Source organism: Microcaecilia unicolor, unplaced genomic scaffold, assembly GCF_901765095.1.
Source record: "Microcaecilia unicolor unplaced genomic scaffold, aMicUni1.1, whole genome shotgun sequence".
NCBI lineage: Eukaryota > Metazoa > Chordata > Amphibia > Gymnophiona > Siphonopidae > Microcaecilia > Microcaecilia unicolor.
This window is the reverse complement of record NW_021963911.1, coordinates 9,644-28,079: the sequence shown is the minus strand read 5'-3', so window position 1 is coordinate 28,079 and position 18,436 is coordinate 9,644. Positions and strand designations below refer to the sequence as shown.

At 43.4% G+C, this 18,436-nt stretch overlaps 1 protein-coding gene across 1 annotated transcript; it reads right to left on the bottom strand.

Moving 5' to 3' along the window:
* Nucleotides 1-4,542: 4,542 nt before the first annotated feature.
* On the bottom strand, nucleotides 4,543-17,839 carry LOC115459705 (uncharacterized protein C6orf222-like). Its single transcript, XM_030189508.1, has 6 exons — nucleotides 17,774-17,839; nucleotides 13,993-14,660; nucleotides 10,708-10,848; nucleotides 8,762-8,823; nucleotides 8,228-8,488; nucleotides 4,543-5,422 (listed from the first exon to the last, which is right to left on the bottom strand). Exons 2-6 carry the CDS (start codon nucleotides 14,621-14,623, stop codon nucleotides 5,378-5,380), a joined length of 1,140 nt encoding a protein of 379 aa, XP_030045368.1. The 5' UTR covers nucleotides 14,624-14,660; nucleotides 17,774-17,839; the 3' UTR covers nucleotides 4,543-5,377.
* Nucleotides 17,840-18,436: the final 597 nt, after the last annotated feature.

Genomic DNA, 18,436 nt, shown 5'->3' with positions numbered 1-18,436 from the left:
TTAAAATCGCCTATCAGTACTACTTCCTCTTTCCTAGCTATCTTGTGAAATGTCTTCGATTAAATCTCTGTCCGTTTCTTCCGATTGTGTGGGATGCCTATATATCACACCAATGTAAATACTTTTTCCATTCCCCCTTTCAAGATTAACCCACCGTGCTTCTTCCTTACCCCATATGTCCTGCAATTCTGTCACTTTAATATTATTCCTAACATATGCCACTCCTCCACCATTTTTTCCTACCCTGTCTTTCCTGAATAGATTGTAGCCAGGTATAGCTATATCCCAGTCATGGTTCTCTATGAACCACATCTCCATGACTGCTACTAAATCCAAGTTGGCTTCTACCATTACTGTCTCCAGATCCAGAAATTTGTTTCCCATACTATGGGCATTGGTATACAAGGCTCTCCAGAGATTGTCCTTTTTTGCCATTTCTATAAAAGTTTTAGATCTTACATTCCCGAGAGTTGTTAATGACCAGGGCTTTTCTCACCCATCCCCACTGAATCTAGTTTAAAGCCCTCTTCATTACATTAGCCAGTCTGTTTCAGAGCACACTTCATCCCTTCTTTGATAGATAGATACCATCTCTGCTCAGTAGCTCTTGGAAAAACATCTCATGGTCAAGGAAACTGAAGCACTCTCGCTGGCACCATCCACGCAGCCACACATTCAGCTCCAGAATGTGAGCCTCCCCTATTTGGCCTTTACCCCTCAACAGGAAGAATCAATGAGAATACCACCTATTACTTTGACTGCTTCACCCTCTGTCCCAGAGCCATGAGTCACATTTGATACGTTCAGCAGAATACCTAGCTGTATCATTTGGGCCAACATAGATGAGCAGCATAGGATGATGGTCAGTAGGTTTAATGAGTCTCAGTAAACTTTCTGCTACATCCTGAATCTTTGCACCTGGCAGATAGAACACCTCCCAGGACATAATGTCTGGGTGGCAGATGGACACCTCTGTACCCCTCAGAAGAGAATTGCCAACTATGACTACCATTCACTTCATATTGACCACTGATCCAGCAGTTTTGGGAATGTTGAGCTTTGTTCCCTCTTGAGATATTTTCAGCTCTTCTACATCCAGGGCTGTAAACTGGTTCTTCAGTTCAACAGGAGTTGGGGGGGAGGGGTAAATTTGGAGGATCTGGTGATCTGTGTCCAGTTTTCCTCTTTGTGTACAAGATCTCCTATCCCTTTGTTGGTGATCTCCAACACCTTGAGATGCATTTATGGAATTGATTTCTGGTTGTCACAGATGCTTCTTAGTCTTGCCGCCTCCTCTCTTAGGGCCAAATGCACTAAAGTCATCGGAAGAACCCGTCCCTTTCTGATTCCATAGCGAATTGGTAGGGAACAGCCATGCATCAAGGGAATGGAATGCAAATGAGCTGCTCATTGTAGCTCACTTGCATTCTCTATTCCCTCGGAAAACAGTCGGCCGGTGCTAAATTATGCCCCTCCTCCAGGTCTCTCTCAACCTATCCCAGCGCGTTTAGCTGTCACTGGTGTCAGCTAAACATGCTGTGATTGGCTGAGAGGCCATGGGTATGGCATCCCTTTTTTGTTGTTGTTTTGAGTGAAGGACGTCCATAAAGGATGTCCCTGATGAGCACTTGGACGAGGTGGACGTCTTCCTGCAGTTTTTGTGATGGGCGTCCTTCTTGGACGTGCTTTTCTTACCTTTTGGACGTCCCTCCCTCCAGGTTTCTCTCAGCCAATCACAGCATAGTTAGCTGATACTGGTAACAACTAAACACGCTGTGATTGGCTGAGAGAGACCTGCGGGCAGGATGTCCAAAAAGTTGTGATTTGGACGTCCTCGCACGTCCCGATCCTGTGGGGGGGGGGGGGGGTGCGAGCTCAAAACAACCTTGGAGGGGCTGTTGAGAGAACTGTGGTTCTGGTCACTTCAGGCAGGTAAGAAAAGCACGTCCAAAAAGGACGCCCATCACAAAAGCTGCAGGAAGATGTCCAGCTCGTCCAAGTGCTCTTAGGGACATCCTTTTTTTGTTGTTGAGTGAAGGACATCCATAAAGGATGTCCCTGATGAGCACTTGGATGTTTTTTTCCCCCAATTGTTTTTATAGAAGTCTTTAGAGGCGAAAAAATCCTGTGCAGACCTCTCGTTAGGTTTTCCACACTAAGGAAAACGGAAAACGGTAGTGCATCTCATTATAATAGCCTTGCAACGGTAGTGCAGCTCATTATAATAGCCTTTGGATCATTTGCATTCCGTTTTCGTTAGCTGCTACCGTGACAGGAAAATGCCCTTTTGTGCATGGTACAGTTTACTACTTGCTCGTTGAACTGGCTTGAACCAGTTTAAAACCTACGTTAATGGCTCATTTTTTTAGTGCATCTACCCCTCAGTAAGGCTAGTTCTTTATAGAGTATATATATTTTTTTTTTAACTTGGGCCTTTCTGGTGCCTAGCCTATCTCTCTAACCATTAGGCTACTCCTCCATTCTGCATACACCTTATAGCATTGTGGCTTCCTAAACTGTGGGTCATAACCCCACATGGGATTGCAAAATCTATATTTAGTGCCAGAACTTGGATGGGCCAAACACCCTGATCAGACCCTGCCTCCTGATGAGCCAGTGCTATAATTAGGCCTGTGCAGGATCAATGGAAAGTAGAGGGTGATGGCAGCATTTGCTGTGATACTGCTGGAGGGTTAGGGCAGCATCATGGATAAAAGGTAGGTCTTGTGGGGGGGGGGGGAGGGGCAGGTTGCATGCTTTTTGTGACCGCAGAAAGTTTGATCAGTGCTGATAAAAATGTTTGTAGCAGAAACGAGACTGACCCCTAATCCTGTAGGTTTGATTAAGACATTTCACTGTTGCTCAGCACCATGCTCTGGACAGCTCCCCTGACACACAGTTGGGCAGCCATATATAGATTTGGATTACTCACTTTTTCCAAATCCAGGTTTAAGGCCTGGGTGGAGGAATAACCTAATGGTTAAAGCAGTGAGCCTTGATCCTGATGACCTGGATTCAATTCCCACCAAGATCTTGGGCAAGTCACTTAACTCTCCATTGTCCCAAGTACAATGTGAGCCTTCTAAGGCCAGAGAAAGTACCTACATATAATTTGTAAGGCACTGCACACGACTAGTAGCACTATAGAAATAATTAGTAGTAGTAGTAAGGCAAGATAAAGATTCAGGCCCTTGAGTTATTTCACTGTTAAAAAAAAGGCTCACAATTGAGTTGAACCTGAGGGAATGGAGGGTGAGGTGACTTCCCCACAACATCATAACATGTGTCAGTGCAAGCAGCAGGATTTCAATCCTGGCTTACTCTGGTTCACAACTCACTTCTACTTCTCCACACATCAAAACTAACAGCACTTTTCACCTTTTTGAAATGTGCTAGAAAGAGAGGTTTGCCGATACAATGCTCCTAAACATGCCCAGGATCAGTGATGTAAACCTAGCATCTGTTGGCAGCACCCATGCTGCCCAGTTTCTCCCCTTCCTCCTGATACACCCCAGTACCTGCACCACTATCTTTAATTTTCCTTGCCCTCGCTCACAGTTTCTCTGTTAGATGAGGTATTTTCTGTTCTCTTATGGTATCTGTTTCCCTCCCTCCCCCTCATCTACCTTATTCTCTGCCTTGTACTAGAATTATTATGTAGTTCTTTTCATCAAATGTTGTAAGCCACATCGAGCCTGCCTTGGTGGGATTATGTGGGATATAAATGTTCACAATAAATAAATAAAATATGATGCTGTCTGACAAACCACAATGCATTATTGTATAAAAATAGAGTTTTATTATCACACTTGTGAACATACAGGCATTTCTAAAGAATATTCCTGGGGTTCAGTCCCTTCAAGGCAGGAATCGTTCTGATGTGGCAGAAGGTGCATGGCAGAACCCAAGCACTGAACTTAGTCATTCCATCTTGACAGAATTAGACTGAAATGACCGAACCTACACCCTTCAGCCATTCTCAGAGGAAGGGTTTGGGATGTGCTGCCTAATCCCATGATCAGAAGGGGTGAACCCCAGAAGGAGAATGACCTGGAGGTCCAACCCACCACTGCTACCCTTTCTTTTCACAACTTGCTCATTTCAAAGGGAGATCCCACACCCAGTCGTCACTCATGCCATTCCTGGAATTCACTGTCAGGTATCATGCAGCTGCCCTCAGGAATAGGGGCCAGCATGTCCACAATGAGACTCACAGAGTACAAAATAATTAAAATCAAATTATCAAAGGTAGCGTCGGTCTGCCTCAGATTAAGGATAGTCACAGGATACAAGTTCAAGATTCACCGTTACCACTTGTGGGGGGGGGGGGGGGGGGGGAAAGCTTTCAACATGTGATGCTGTTATGACATTTTTATTTTACTGTTAAACCATTATTAGTAATTAGGTCTCATGGCATAAAATAGAACCTGTGCTAAAATAGCACGAGTTAGTGGTAAAATTACACATCTTAACAGTATCCCACATTGATAACTTCCCTCTGTAGTGTGAAGAGTCTCAGTCTCTGGTAACCAGAGTTGATATTGTGATGTCATAATGCCTCATTCCACCAATGCCTAAGAGCCAACTTCATCAGTGATGTCACAATGGCTTGATTGACCTATACTTGGCTGATTTTTAATGCAGATAGCAGTGATTTAACCACAGCTGAAATTGTGATGTCATAATGCCTCATTCCACCAATGCCTAAGAACCAACCTCACCAGTGATGTCACAATGGCTTGTTTGTCCTATATTTGGCTCACTTTTTTTTACATATAGCAGTGATTTCTATTTCTAGACACATTTCTTTATTATTTATTTATTAATTAAGTAAAGTAACTTGGTCTCATTGCATAAAAATGTGACCTCTGCTAAATTAGCACAAATTAGTGTTTTAATAACATCTCTTAGCAGTAGCCCACATTGATAACTAGGCCCCTTAATCTTCAAAAAGGTTGGCCATAAGGTGCTAGTCTTAGGGTGGCTTTCCTTGCCATCATCATCTAGTGTAAACATTACAAATATATTCAGAAAACTAATGTCCTTATACCATAGTCCTGGTTAGAGAAGCCCAACTCCTTGGTAGATATTCAGCATTTTTTACATCAAGTGATTTGTTGAGGGCTTCTACTGATATGCTGTCTTTAATAGACCTGTAAACATCTGGAGTCTGTTTCAGCCTTCTGGACTGATTTCTCCAGGTCATTTCTGTGGTTCAGGTTTTTCCACTGGTTTTCAATTCACAGTGTTTGAGAGTCAGAAGAAGCCTCAGCTGCAGTCATGGTCTCTCCTCCCAAGTTTTATGTCCCTGTGTTGAAAGGGTGAAGCCTCCATCAACTGTTTTGCTGCACCCAGAAGATGCCTCCAGAGATGCATTTTAGTCTGGACTTGCGATCCCCTCCCGTTTACCTGTGGCACCGCCCTGTTAAAATAAGAGCACATGGTTGCTTTTAGATTGAGGGATCAGAGCCTAAGGGTTCCTCCTGTTTCTTCCAAACAGAATTTTGATCAGTTCCCAACTTGCACACTCCTATAAATCTGAAAAAGGGGAATTTTACTGTTTTCATGCTATAGTTAAATTCCCACTTATATATTAGAAGAATGTTTTGGCACAGTAACTACAATGTAATCCCTTCTCCTCCTTCCCCCCCCCCCCCCCCCACACCCCCACCAGACTGTATATGTACCTGTACAGCATTGCATATCTCTAGTAGTACTATAGAAATAAGTAGCAACATTAATTTGATTTGCAGCTAGTAAATGTGAATGCATATAAAGGCAATGTTTAAAACATTTGTTTATAATCTCTGCCTGGGCTTCATTTGAGTCTTTTTCTCCTCCTAGATAACTCCAGAGCGGTGGCACCGTCCTCAAATCATTCAAAATGTGGCTATCAAACTTATCAAGGATGCGCAGAAATAAGACCATATAACGCTTGAGGTTCACGTGTCAGATTTCCTATAAAATTCTGCTCTTGGTCCATAAGACGTGGTGCACTAATCTTCCCCTTTTTTTAACCCATTTGCTGCAGTATTATTCCCTCCGACAAGCCCTTTGGCCCAGTTAACAAAACCTCCTTGAGGTCCCTATTTTTAGAAAGATAACGTTTGAGTGTATTAGGAAGATTTTCAGTGTAATTGACCCTAGTTTTGGGACTACCTTCCTTTTAAAACCAACCTGAAAACTTATTTAAGGAAGTTTTCCTATAAGTCTTCACTAGTAGGAAGGAAGTTGAACTTGGAAATGTGAGCACAGTGGGATGCCCTGGATGGCACTGTAGCTCAATTATACTGCTTCTTTTTCTCTCTAAATGGAATTCTATTTTTTTCTTTTTGATTTCTTGTATTATTATGTACGCAAACTGCTCAGATAAAAAAGGGGCGGTATATCAAGTGATAAAGAGATGAGACACAGCCCCTCAGTTGCTCCACAGTTGATAACTACAAAGCTCTTTACCTTGGGCTGCAGAATGGATGATTAAAATCATTACAAATTGTGCAACGTACAGCAGCCTGGCTGATTCACACAGGCTTTACATTGCCAACATAGTAGAGCAGTCATTTTTAAGCTGTGAGTAAGATTTTAGTGTCAGGGGCTCATTTACTAAAGCTTTTCTCCCATTATGGAAAGTGGCCAGTAACATTTAGCTGCCAAGACTTTGTGAACTTATATGCATAAATACCAATATTCCAACTACATGCTATCCCCCGGATTCTGTATTCGCGTGCTCAAATTTGGACGCACTGCTGAGATGCACGTGCAAATTAATTGAACAACAAGCCATCAATAATGGGGTGCTAACAACCAATTATTGAAGTCAATTGGCATCCATTAGAATTTGTATTTGCATTGGGCTGTGCACTATTGTATAAGGCAGTGCGCCTAACTCCCATAGTGCATATCTCAAAAGGGGGTGTGTCCATGGGAGGGGCATGGGCATGTCAGGGATGTTCCAAGAAGTTGCAACAGGTAGTTATAGAATACTTGGTCAGTGACACCCTGTAGTGAGATTACAGTTTCTGAATGAGCAAGTATATATGTTATTAATCTCTTGGTTGATTGGTTCTTTTCTATTATACTATGGAGTTCCACTTTTAATTTCATTATATTGTAAATCATTCTGACTTGTACATCAAAGGGCAGTATATTAAACTGCGTCTCGCCTAAAGCAGTCACTCCAGCTGGTCCTGCTCAGCAAATTCATTACCGCTTGAGCTAAGATTAGATGGCAGCTGTTGTTTAGGAAGAAGCTTAAAGGCTTTCACTCAACTTACTAGATTTCTGAAGTTTTATGGATTTGTGTACATATAATCATATTTTGTGTTGTTTTGTATTGATTGTTGCATGTGATGATTTAACTGATTTTTTTTAAATTGCACCAAGGACTGTAAAATTGGACTGGCAGGTTGTAATCATTTTAAAATAAATAGAAAATTTCTGCTGGAATACATTCTATTATTCCTGTGCTATTTTTCTCGTTCCACTGTATCATTCAGAGTCTGATCAGCCTGAGCGCACCAGCTAAAGATTTGTAACACCATAACTAGTCTGGTTAGGCTAAGCAAGGCCATCAAGGAGGTTGGGCTAGGTTTCTGCCTAGGCTGGCAGACTTCAGAGAGTAGCAGCATGGTACCAACACAGGCAGCAAGACAATAAAAGTGCAGCACATTCACTGCAGCGGGTCTTTGAGCACCAGTGTGCATGCTTAAGACCTTGGCGTCCTGCTCCCTCTGCCGGGAAGCTTGTGTTGGAGGGGCAGGACCTGGCAGGCCAGTGCTCAAAGGACTAGGGAAAGAAAAGGGGAGATGCTGGAGATTAGGGGGTTAGGGCTTAAGCTACCTTAGGGAGTAGGACCTTGAGCCACCTTGGGGGTGCCTGAAGTATTGCCTAGGATACCAGATACCCATGAACAGTGCTCCATGGACTCTAATACAGATCAACAGAAATGATCATTTTTGAACTGGATTTATTTGATGGGAAAATGGAATGCGGAATAGGACCTGTTATTAACAGAAATAAAAACAAGAAAATGCAGCACCAGCTCGGTGAGTCTGCTCTGCTTGAACAGCATTCTGCCCTGGGGTACCCCCCACCCCACCCCATGCAGAGCAGAGAAGGGAACTGCTGATGAAAGCTTCACAATTACACCTGAGCACCTTCCTCTACCTGGTAAAGAATGTACGCTCAGGGGTCCTGAGGCATGAACTTAAACACTCAGCACACTTACCCAACCCTGCTTGCAATAGAACTGTGAGAAGGTGTCCTCGAGGTACTGCTTCCCAAATCCCATGACTCTGCTGACTGGATAGTTGCAGATGCCTGCGACCTTGGCCGTTAGGTGCACTGAGAAGGCGAACTTCATCTCCTCAGGCGTTCTCTCGCCAACAGTGCTCTTCACTTCCTTGTCCAAATAGACGTCTGCCAGTTGCTTGAAAGTAGAGTAGGACATGTCTTGGAAGAAACTGTTAAGCTTGGGGTCGTCTCTGATCTATTTCATTTCATTAGGAAATGGGGAAAATAGTATTTAATATTGTACATCTAGAAACATTTTCACACAACACATTTCAAATTCTGAGGATTTCAAGGTCAACTATCGTACTAGAATGCAGCCTTTAGAATTGTTATTGGTTGGTACTCTTGAATCTCAACTCTGAACACTAAATTCACTAGAATTTGTTGATCAGAACCGATGTTATTTTAAACATAACTCCACTGGAGCCTGGATTCTCTGCTACATATGGACTAGATAGATCTCACTCACCTTTTGATTCCACTGGTCCCCTTTACGCTGGAGAAGAGCTGCTATTTTCCTTATCAAGGCTTCTAGAAAAAAAAAACAACACATTTTAGATTTTTGTTCACTTAGGTAATCAAATAAACAATCGACTAATCCTTAATTGAATATTAACATGTCCTAGTAAACCGCAATGGCAAGATGCATTTAGTGATGGGGAACCAGAAGAGCCAAGTTCAAATCCAACCACTGCCACTGGTCATTTTGGACTCATTATGGGGTCCTTTTACAAAGGCATGCTGAAAAATGGCTTGTGGTAGTGTAGGCGCAGGTTTTGGGCGCTTGCCGATCCATTTTTCAGGGCGCCTGTAAAAAAAAGGCCTTCCATTGCCGAAAATGGATGTGCGGCAAAATGAAAATTGCCGCGCTTCCATTTTGGATCTGAGACCTTACCGCCAGCCATAGACCTAGTAGTAAAGAATCTAGGTGGTAATGACCTACATGCATCAAATGCCACTTGGCGCGCATCCATTACGCGCACCAGAAAATAAAAAAAAAATTTTCAGACGCGCATAGCGGACACGCACCAAAATTGAAATTACCACAAGAGCCATGCGGTAACCAGGCAGTAACTCCAATTTGGCATGCGTTCAGCGTACATAGGTGCCTACGCGGCTTAGTAAAAGGGGCCCTATATGTGTGTGAAATGTAAAGTTTAGCTTAATTTGTTTTGCTTGACTGCTTTTCACACTGAACTACCAAGGAGGTATTTAGAATAATCAAAATATCAGTCTAATAAAGTGCCCTGGCAGTGTACCAAATCCCAGTAGGTACAACCCTACACATAAAGGAGGGTAATCTGCACACAGTGAAAAGTACGATCCCAGCCACCTTACTGGGCAGATGGACTGGGCTGGTCTTCAATCTGCTGTCATTTAGTATGTTGCTAATCTCATGTCTCATTTCCTGCAGATTTTGGGTGGCTGCATTTCAGTGTAGATTGAGCAGATACCTGCATGCCCAGGAGCACACAAACCATTAACAGAGCAGAGAACTACCTGCAAGGTCCACCACGGAAGACCTTCTGCAGCCTTTGGGGAGGCTTTGCCAGGGTTGCTTGTTGGTGTCAAGTGATGTGGGACAAGTCGAGCCTGTCCTGCTTTCACTCCAGTGCATCTCTGGACCTGCAATTCCTTTTCCCCAAGAGAATCCAGAATGCAACCCAGAGACGCACTGTGGGTATAGCTGAGACCGGATCAGCCTAAGGGTCTGATGACCTGAATAATATGCTGACCCTATGTTTATTCCAGTAACTAACACTGGAAAGACAGTAAAAAAAACAAAAAAAAAGTCCTGCTAAGATTCCAAAATGACCCTGTACATTAACATTAAAAATACATTTATATTCCGCCATATACCTGTTGGTTCAATGGGATCACACAATTACAGTGGAGTTATGGTAAAGGTGATGCCAGGCAGCTATGGAACACATTGTTATTTAGGGGTCTAAACTGTGGTCGTTAGTAGTTAACATAGGGAAAATAGTTAGTTGCAGCCTATTAGTAGATTGTACCCCAGTCAAGGCATGGCATTAGGAAGCTTTAGTGACTGACTTGCCCTCATGACCTGGGGTACAAGGAAGAACAATATATCCACCAGATAGGATGGAACAGAGTTCAAGACCTTGAAAAAAAAAATAAGAAACAGGTAAATGTATAGAGGAAAGAAGATTTAAAATCAAGTGAAGGACGTAACAAGAGGCAAATGAGGAAATTAGCAGGTGTGTTATCATAATTCTTTGTATTCTGTATGCATGGAAATTCCCTTTAAATAGTGGGCTCAGAGTCCAGGTTGGGAGAAGACATATTTTGTTCTCTCACGTGCACATGACAAATCGATATCATCCTATTTGGGCACCGGGTGTGGTTTAATTAATTAACTATTTCTACACAGCAACAACAGACTGGACTAACCGGTTTGCAACTCTCCCTCATCAGGAAGGTCCCCGTCCATGCTTTGTTTTCGGTTGCCATCTTGCAGGGCTTCCTTCTCCTGAACGATCAGCTCTATCTCCTCAGACACTTTATTGCAGTAAATATCAGAGTTTTCCTTGCCTGGAAAAGAGGAAGAACCAGAGTCTTCACATCCTCTCATAAAGGAATTACAAAGAAGCAGTGTTTCAAGAGCCCACCATTTCATGTTTGTTTATTCACTTCTCTAACATCATAAAAAGAGAACTCGGGAGTACTGTTTTCTAAAAACTACTACTACTACTACTTAACATTTCTAGAGCGCTACTAGGGTTACGCAGCGCTGTACAATTTAACAAAGAGAGACAGTCCCTGCTCAAAGAGCTTACAATCTAATAGATAAGAGTGAGACAAATATAGGACAATCAAGCCATTGTGACATCACTGATGAGGTTGGCTCTTAGGCATTGGTGGAATGAGGCATTATGACATCACAATCTCAGCTCTGGTTAAATCACTGCTATATGTAATACTACTACTACTACTACTTAACATTTCTAAAGTGCTACTAGGGTTACGCAGCGCTGTACAATTTAACAAAGAGAGACAGTCCCTGCTCAAAGAGCTTACAATCTAATAGACAAGTGAATGGTCGGTCCGATAGGGGCAGTCAAATTGGGGCAGTCTGGATTCACTGAACGGTAAGGGTTAGGTGCCGAACGCAGCATTGAAGAGGTGGGCTTTAAGCAAAGACTTGAAGACGGGCAGGGAGGGGGCTTGGCGTAAGGGTTCAGGAAGGTTGTTCCAAGCATAGGGTGAGGCGAGGCAGAATGAGCACATTTCTATCTCAGATTACTCCTCCCGCATGCACAAACACAAAACTATTTGTGTTCCCAAAAGTAGCAAGGGAAAGCACCATGGACAGGGCTGGAAATCAACGTTTGACCTTGAGGCTCCCGGACACTCACTTGGCTTGGGTGGTGCAGGAATTCACTCTGCCTGTGAGAGCCTTATCAGTGTCAATAAATAAGCTGCAGTCTGACACAATTGTATGACTGTATGAAAAAGCTAGATGGAGGGAAAGCAGAGATGCAAGTGACCCAGTTCCTGCAGGGAGACTTTAGACCAGTCCTGGCTTTGTGGATGTCCTTCCATCTCCTCACCCCCAGGTGCATTTTGATACCTGTAGTGCCGATTTCATAGAGAGAAGCTATATGGCACGTGCCACACCGCAGGAAGAGAAATGTTTGCAGGTCTCGGCAGGAACCTAAAGTGTTGTCCAGAAACTAGGTCACTTGGCAGCTTTATTAAAGGATGATTCAGTCAGGCGTGCCACAACCTCATTCCAGAGCAAGTCATTCGGCCTCAGAACCATGCGATTCTGCTTCTTGCTTGGAAATGGATCTACTGGAGTACTTCCTTCTCAGCCTAGGGAAACTCTGGACAAGCTGGACCACTGGCCAACAGGAAGCTCCCACATCATTAAATGGTCACAATTCTGCCGCCAGGCTCTGGGGTTCATAATCTGCCGACTCTACGAGCCCAGATAGGAAAGAAAGAAAAATGGCCACCTGCCCCTCTCCCCAACAGTACTACCACCCCCACCCTCCAGTTCTCTCCCATTTTCAGGCTGCGGTAGCATAAGACTGTCAACTGGATCTAGATTTGCAGAACAGGGTTGGTCTAAGCCTGGGTTTCCCCGGCGCATGTGGGGCTTGTAGTCTTGCTTTTCTTAGGGAATGCAATGGGGAAATCAGAACTGCAAGTCCCTGCATGCAATGGGGTAAAACCCAGAACTGCATCAACCCTGTCCTGGGAATCTGGATCCAGGTGGGAGCCTTACAGTAGCAGGAATGATTCATTGTGCACAAGCACTGGTAGGAGACTGGGCCAGCAGGCACTCTGTTCCAAGGCCCCACAGTGTCACCTCCCCCCCCCCCCCCCCCCCCCTGGCTTCATTTTGGAGGCAAAGTCTGGACGCAGAATGCACTGGCTCAGTTTCCAGCCCCCTTCCTTCAGAATGAGCTACTGTCACCACCACCATCACCATAATTGCTCTGGTCTCTCCCTTGGTTACGTCTATTCAGGGCCGCCGAGAGGGGGGCGGGGGGGGGCAAAATTCCCTGGGCCTCCAAGGGGGGCCCGGTGCCAGGGTCAGGCTGCCGGCGCTGCAGTCCCCAGTCTCACCTGCCTGCCTCCATGGCTCTGGGCCCCCTTCATTCAAAGCGGCAGTCGCAGATCGCCTCTCTTCTGGCCTTCCCTCCCTGTGTCCCGCCCTCCTGTGGAGAGATCACCTTCTTCGCAGTTTCCTGACCTACAGATAAGCTCATCTTCCCCTTCTGTGTAAGGGCAAGGAGGTTGGAAGGCTGCAGTAGCCTTGAAATATCTTTTCCATTGCAAAACCATTAAATAAACTTCCAAGAAACATTGTATCGAACTCTTGATTTCTACAGTTGCACTAACTAGTCTGAAATGAGAATACAGTGTTGTAACCGACTTTAGTCAATCAGCCCTGAGCAAAACCACCGAGCTGGACTGATAGATTAGGCAGGTGGTTTTTGTGGTTCCACTTCACAAAGACCTTGTGGCACTTACACTCAAAACCAAAATGCATATTTGTAGCTAATCTAATCTCAGTTTAAACAAAATCCCATAGGGCTAATTTTCACCTGGAGAAGGGATTCAACAATTAATGCCCAGATTTTACTGTTCCCCACTTACAAAAACTCCTCCTGTCATCCCTGGGTTACCATATGGCTCCAGAAAAAGGAGGACACATCGATCCAGTCCGGGTTTTGCTTCCATTGAACGCAATGGAATTAAAACCCAGACTGGCTCAATCTGTCCTCCTTTTTCTGGAGCCATATGGCCGGGTACAAAGCCGGGGGCCCCTACTGCGCATTCTTCTCCTCTCTTTCAGGTAAGCAGATAAAGAAGCTGCCTCCTCTGAAGATCAGGAAGGGAAAACAGAGAGGACTGTGGCATCGCAAAAAGCACAGAGAAAACAGCAAATCACATGCAAAGAGATCAATTAGAAGTATCCAGTTATTCAAGGAATTTAAAGATCTCACACACAAAATACCCAACATGACCTTGCCCAAATTGGGCTGCATTAGGGGTACTAATGGGAGATCATTTGTCAGAATAATTCCTTTTATAAAGTACCCACACCGAAAAAAAGGAGCCAACAGCAACTCAGCCTTTCCTTGAAGAAGCAGTAACCCGTGTTAACCCTGGTATCTGGCTGGAATTTGATAAACCATTCTTACCCCCACCCCAACGACTTACCTATTCTAGCTGGCTTGTGGACCTGCTGTAATGGAAGAAAGTTCGGCCTCTTGGGTTTACCCGCGACCTTGGCTGCTGCTTCCGAGCTGCTTCCCTTGTCCTCCTCTGGGGCATTTTGCTTATTAGAGATAACCCTCCTGAGACTGGTTCTCTTTTTGAGGCTTTTGCCCGGGCCCAGGGAACCAACAGTTCTTTCCTGCTCCACGTAGCCGGGTGCGTGATCTCTCTCATTAGTCTTTTTAATACCCTCTTCTTTCTTCTTGGAGAAAAAGCTGAAAATGGTCTTTAGCCAGGATGTCTGTTTTTTCTCTTTTTTCACGCTTAGGGAGCCCTTGTCTGCATTTGTGGGAACATTTTCCTTTTCCTCTTGTTTCCCAGAAGCTGGAACTTTCGCCGGTTCTTTCCACTCCGCTGGGCTCTCCCTTTCTCGTCTTACAGTCTGTTCGGCAGTTTTCCTTCTGCCATATTGCACGTAGTCGCTTTCTGACCGCTGCAGTTTTTTTACTCTTTTGCTCGTCCTCTCCTGTCTCCTGGTCTTGCCCTCGTAGTTACTTAGAGTACGCCTGACGTATATTTCCAAAACCTTCTTTGCCTCCTGTTGGTCCAGGGACAGGAATTTGCCCCCTTCCATTGTCACAGAATTGCTTCGGTCACCAATGATATTTCACCTGCAATGAAAGAGCAACGCAGAGTCAATAAGAACCTGTCAGTCTAGCTGTTGTCTAAGGAATCTAATTAGAGATGTCACCTGATCCGGTTTTAGATTTTGCTCACACCTTTTTCAGTAGTAGCACATTGGATATTTCTCTGTCCCAGGAGGGCTCACAATCTAAGTTTGTACCTGAGGCAATGGAGGGTTAAGTGACTTGCCCAAGGTCACAGGGAGCAGCAGCGGGATTTGACCTGGCCACCTCTGGATTGCAAGACCAGTGCTCTAACCACTAGGCCACTCCTCCACTAGTAACATTCCATCTAGAATCTCAAGTAGAGAAAGGGAAATGGGACTTGATATTACTGCCTTTCTGTGGTTTTGAAACTACATTCAAACCAGTTACATAGTATATACAGGGTACTTAGTTGTACCTGAGGCAACGGAGGGTTAAGTGACTTGCCCAAGTTCACAGGGAGCAGCAGCAGGATTTGACCCAGCCACCTCTGGATTGCAAGACCAGTGCTCTAACCACTAGGCCACTCTTCCACTCCTTTTTGTCATATCCACACACTCCAAGTCCTCCTATTAGGGCAAGAACAGACTTTGCCTATGAGTTTTCACCTATGTCAGGTTCAGAATTAAGGGTGTCTTTGGACACAGGGGTTTGGTGGTGCATTCTAAGTGCAAAGCATGTAAATTCTATGTAGCCTAGAAGACCAAAGGAAGGACCAGACCTTTCACGATATGATAGTGTTTCCCCTTTATTATTACAGTTGCATTGGTTAACAGTAAAGGCACAATTACTGTTTAAGCTTTGTTGTTTTGTTTTTCATATCATATATATGGTGAAATACCAGAATATATGTCAGGGCTGATATGATTATCCTCATGGAACCAGATTTTTTTTTTTTTTACTTTTGTAGTACCCAGACCCAAACGGATAATTTATAAACTGGTTTTTTTTTTCAAGCACATCGGCTTATTTATCTGACTGTTACTGGAATGGACTATCTATTGATTTGAGGAGGCAAGATACTGAGCCAAGGGGTCATCTGGACATTGTTAATAACAACAACTTTTTAAAAAAAGCTTAATAAGGAGATGCATGAACATTTTGTGACAGTTTCTTTGTTTGATCACAATCACTAACTAATAACAAGGAGGTTTTCAAAATGCCCAATGATATAAGAGCGTCCTCTCGCCTCCCTGAGATTAAAACAGAACAAAGCTGGCCTGTTTTGCCATAGGAAACAGCAAGAAAAAGGAACATTGAGAAGACATGAAAAGGTGAGCCTAGGACCACAGGGTGCTACACTTTCTGTGGCATAGACATGAATGAAACATGATGAATGGTTCAGAAGCCTTTGAGAGCCGGGAGCAGGCGATGATTTTATAAGTCAACTCATACATCTCCTTAGGCTCAAATAATATTTTTTTAAATTTTCTCTTAATGCAAGTAAAAACAATTCTACAAAAAAAAAATTTGTATATCAAATGTGCTCAGTCCGTGCCTGGTGCAACCATTATATCCCCAGGGAGAATATGTGGTCATGTCACAGTTGGAACCATCACTGCACATTCGATGTTCCACCTCCTTAAATGTATGTGCATACACCCAAACCTAATGTAAGGCCTTCACCATATATAAGGTAGTATATTAAATTGAAATTATCACATTTTCATATTTGTTGACAAAAACATTGCCCAAACTTCTTAGACCCTACTAACTTATTCCTACTAACTTGTTTTTACTTGCACTAAGAGAAAATTAAAAAATATATATTATTTGAGCCTAAGGAGATGTATGAGTTGATTTGTTAGACTTGGGGTATTTATGTGTGTGCTTCCATATATATAGGTTTATAGGATGATTTTATAAGACCAAGTGGTCTGTATGAAATGGGCTAAAATACTACTACTACTATTTAACATTTCAAAAGCGCTACTAGGGTTACGCAGCTACTAGGGTTACAAATAGAGGCCCTTCAAAGATCCCTTTCTGGTAGAAATAGCTGGCAGCATTTGGAATAAAGAAACTGAAGATGTTCCAGGCACGTAATAAAAATATGTGATAACCAAACTCCAGTTTCCTGAAGAAAAGATAGGGTGAGGATTTATGCCAGCATGCGTTTGGTGTTAACCCTGCCCAGAGGTGTTCTGGGACCCTTGGACATTTTCCTGCAACATCCCCCCTCCCCACTCCATCTCTCTGGTCTCTTAGCTACACTTTTTTTCCACTTCAATTTCTCTGAACCTCACTCTGTATCTGCCTCTGCTTAGACCCCATTCTGATGTTCCAATTCGTGCCCCATCCTCTAGTTATGGGCTTCTCAAAATAACACATTTTCAGTGGCTTCAAAACAATGATATATTTAGTTAACTCACAAATTCCTTTATCTGGATGAAAAAAAAATCTGTTGGTGACTAGACGGACTTTTAATACAAATTCTAAAGCCAGTTAAGTAAAAGTGATGTGGTCGCCCTGTCAGTCCACTTTTAAAGGTAATAAACAGAAATAAAACAAAAGCAGAGAAAAGAAAATGATACCTTTTTATTGGCCAAAAAGTCCAATAAAAAGGTATCATTTTTATTTTATTTTCTCTGTTTTGCTTTCTTTCTATTTATTACCTACAGCCTGTTAAAAATAAAATTCAGACTTTTTTCCAACAGCATCAACTGACTGAGCAGTTAACTCATTTTATTTCATATGCTACACACTTCTTAATAAAACAATTAAAGCAGTGACATTAATGCACTACCGAAATATCTCAACATATACACGTTTCTGTTTTCATACTTTAAAAGTAGAAGGCGAGATTTTAATCCTGGAACATTTTCAGAAGCCCTTTGGACACTCCTGGGTGGGCACCGAATACTTTTTGTCCCTTCCTGGGGGCTAAAAGTATTTTCATATTTAATCTCGTGCCTTCAAATTCCCAGGACTTGTCGGTACGTACAACTATTTATATATTGGGATGTATTAACTGCCTTTATGAAGCAATTCACTCAAGGCGGTGGAAAGCTAGAGTGGTTCATAATCAGAATAAAAAGAGTTAAACTAGAGAAGCTGAGATATACCAACGGATGCAGTTTAGAATTCAGCAGAACCTTAGAAATAAACCGTGTTACCTTCCGGGTTCTTCTCCGGCTCCCCTGAAGATCCACAGTCGATGCAGTGTGATATTGAACTTAGACGTTCCTGGTGACTCTGCTTCGTGCGGGCTATATTTATGCAGTCAGCAGGCCACGCCTCTGGAGTTCCAACAGGGGTTAGCACTGCAAACAGCACAGATAAGAAAAAAGGCCTTATTTAGACACAGCCCAAGGGTTTGCACCTGCCCCTAGGCGTGCATCTGACCATAAGACAGGTAGGTGTTACTCCCCCCCCCCCCCCCCCCCCCCCCCCCCCCAAGGATGCAGACTTCGAACCAGACAGATGCGGAAGTAAACAGTTCCTGCAAACGATGCCTTTCCAAGAAGAGACTCAGGCTAGGCCACATGGAGATGAGTTCCTTTTACCTGCAAGGGACAAAGGTGCTTGTTTTCCACTTTCCTTTATAAGCGTTTACAGTCACGCAGGGGTGCAATAAAAACTGATAAACGGACAGGGAAATTTCACTTTATGTACTGTACGACAGCGCTTGCTTTCATTTCACAAACTTTTATGCTGAGCTTTCTGTACAAAAAGGGGCAGAGAAAGAGAAATCACGTGCATGCCAAAATCTTTGGGTTAAGAGCAGTGGTATGTTGGTATGTTGCTTTGTGAATAGTTGGCTAAGTACTGTCAGACCT

Coding starts and splice junctions, on each gene's coding strand:
- LOC115459705 (XM_030189508.1), bottom strand. CDS start 14,623: ATGGAAGGGGGCAAATTCCTGTCCCTGGACCAACAGGAGGCAAAGAAG. Junction 10,849..13,992: donor CCACAAGCCAGCTAGAATAG/GTAAGTCGTTGG, acceptor CCTCTTTTCCAG/GCAAGGAAAACTCTGATATT. Junction 8,824..10,707: donor TGAGGGAGAGTTGCAAACCG/GTTAGTCCAGTC, acceptor TTTTTTTTCTAG/AAGCCTTGATAAGGAAAATA.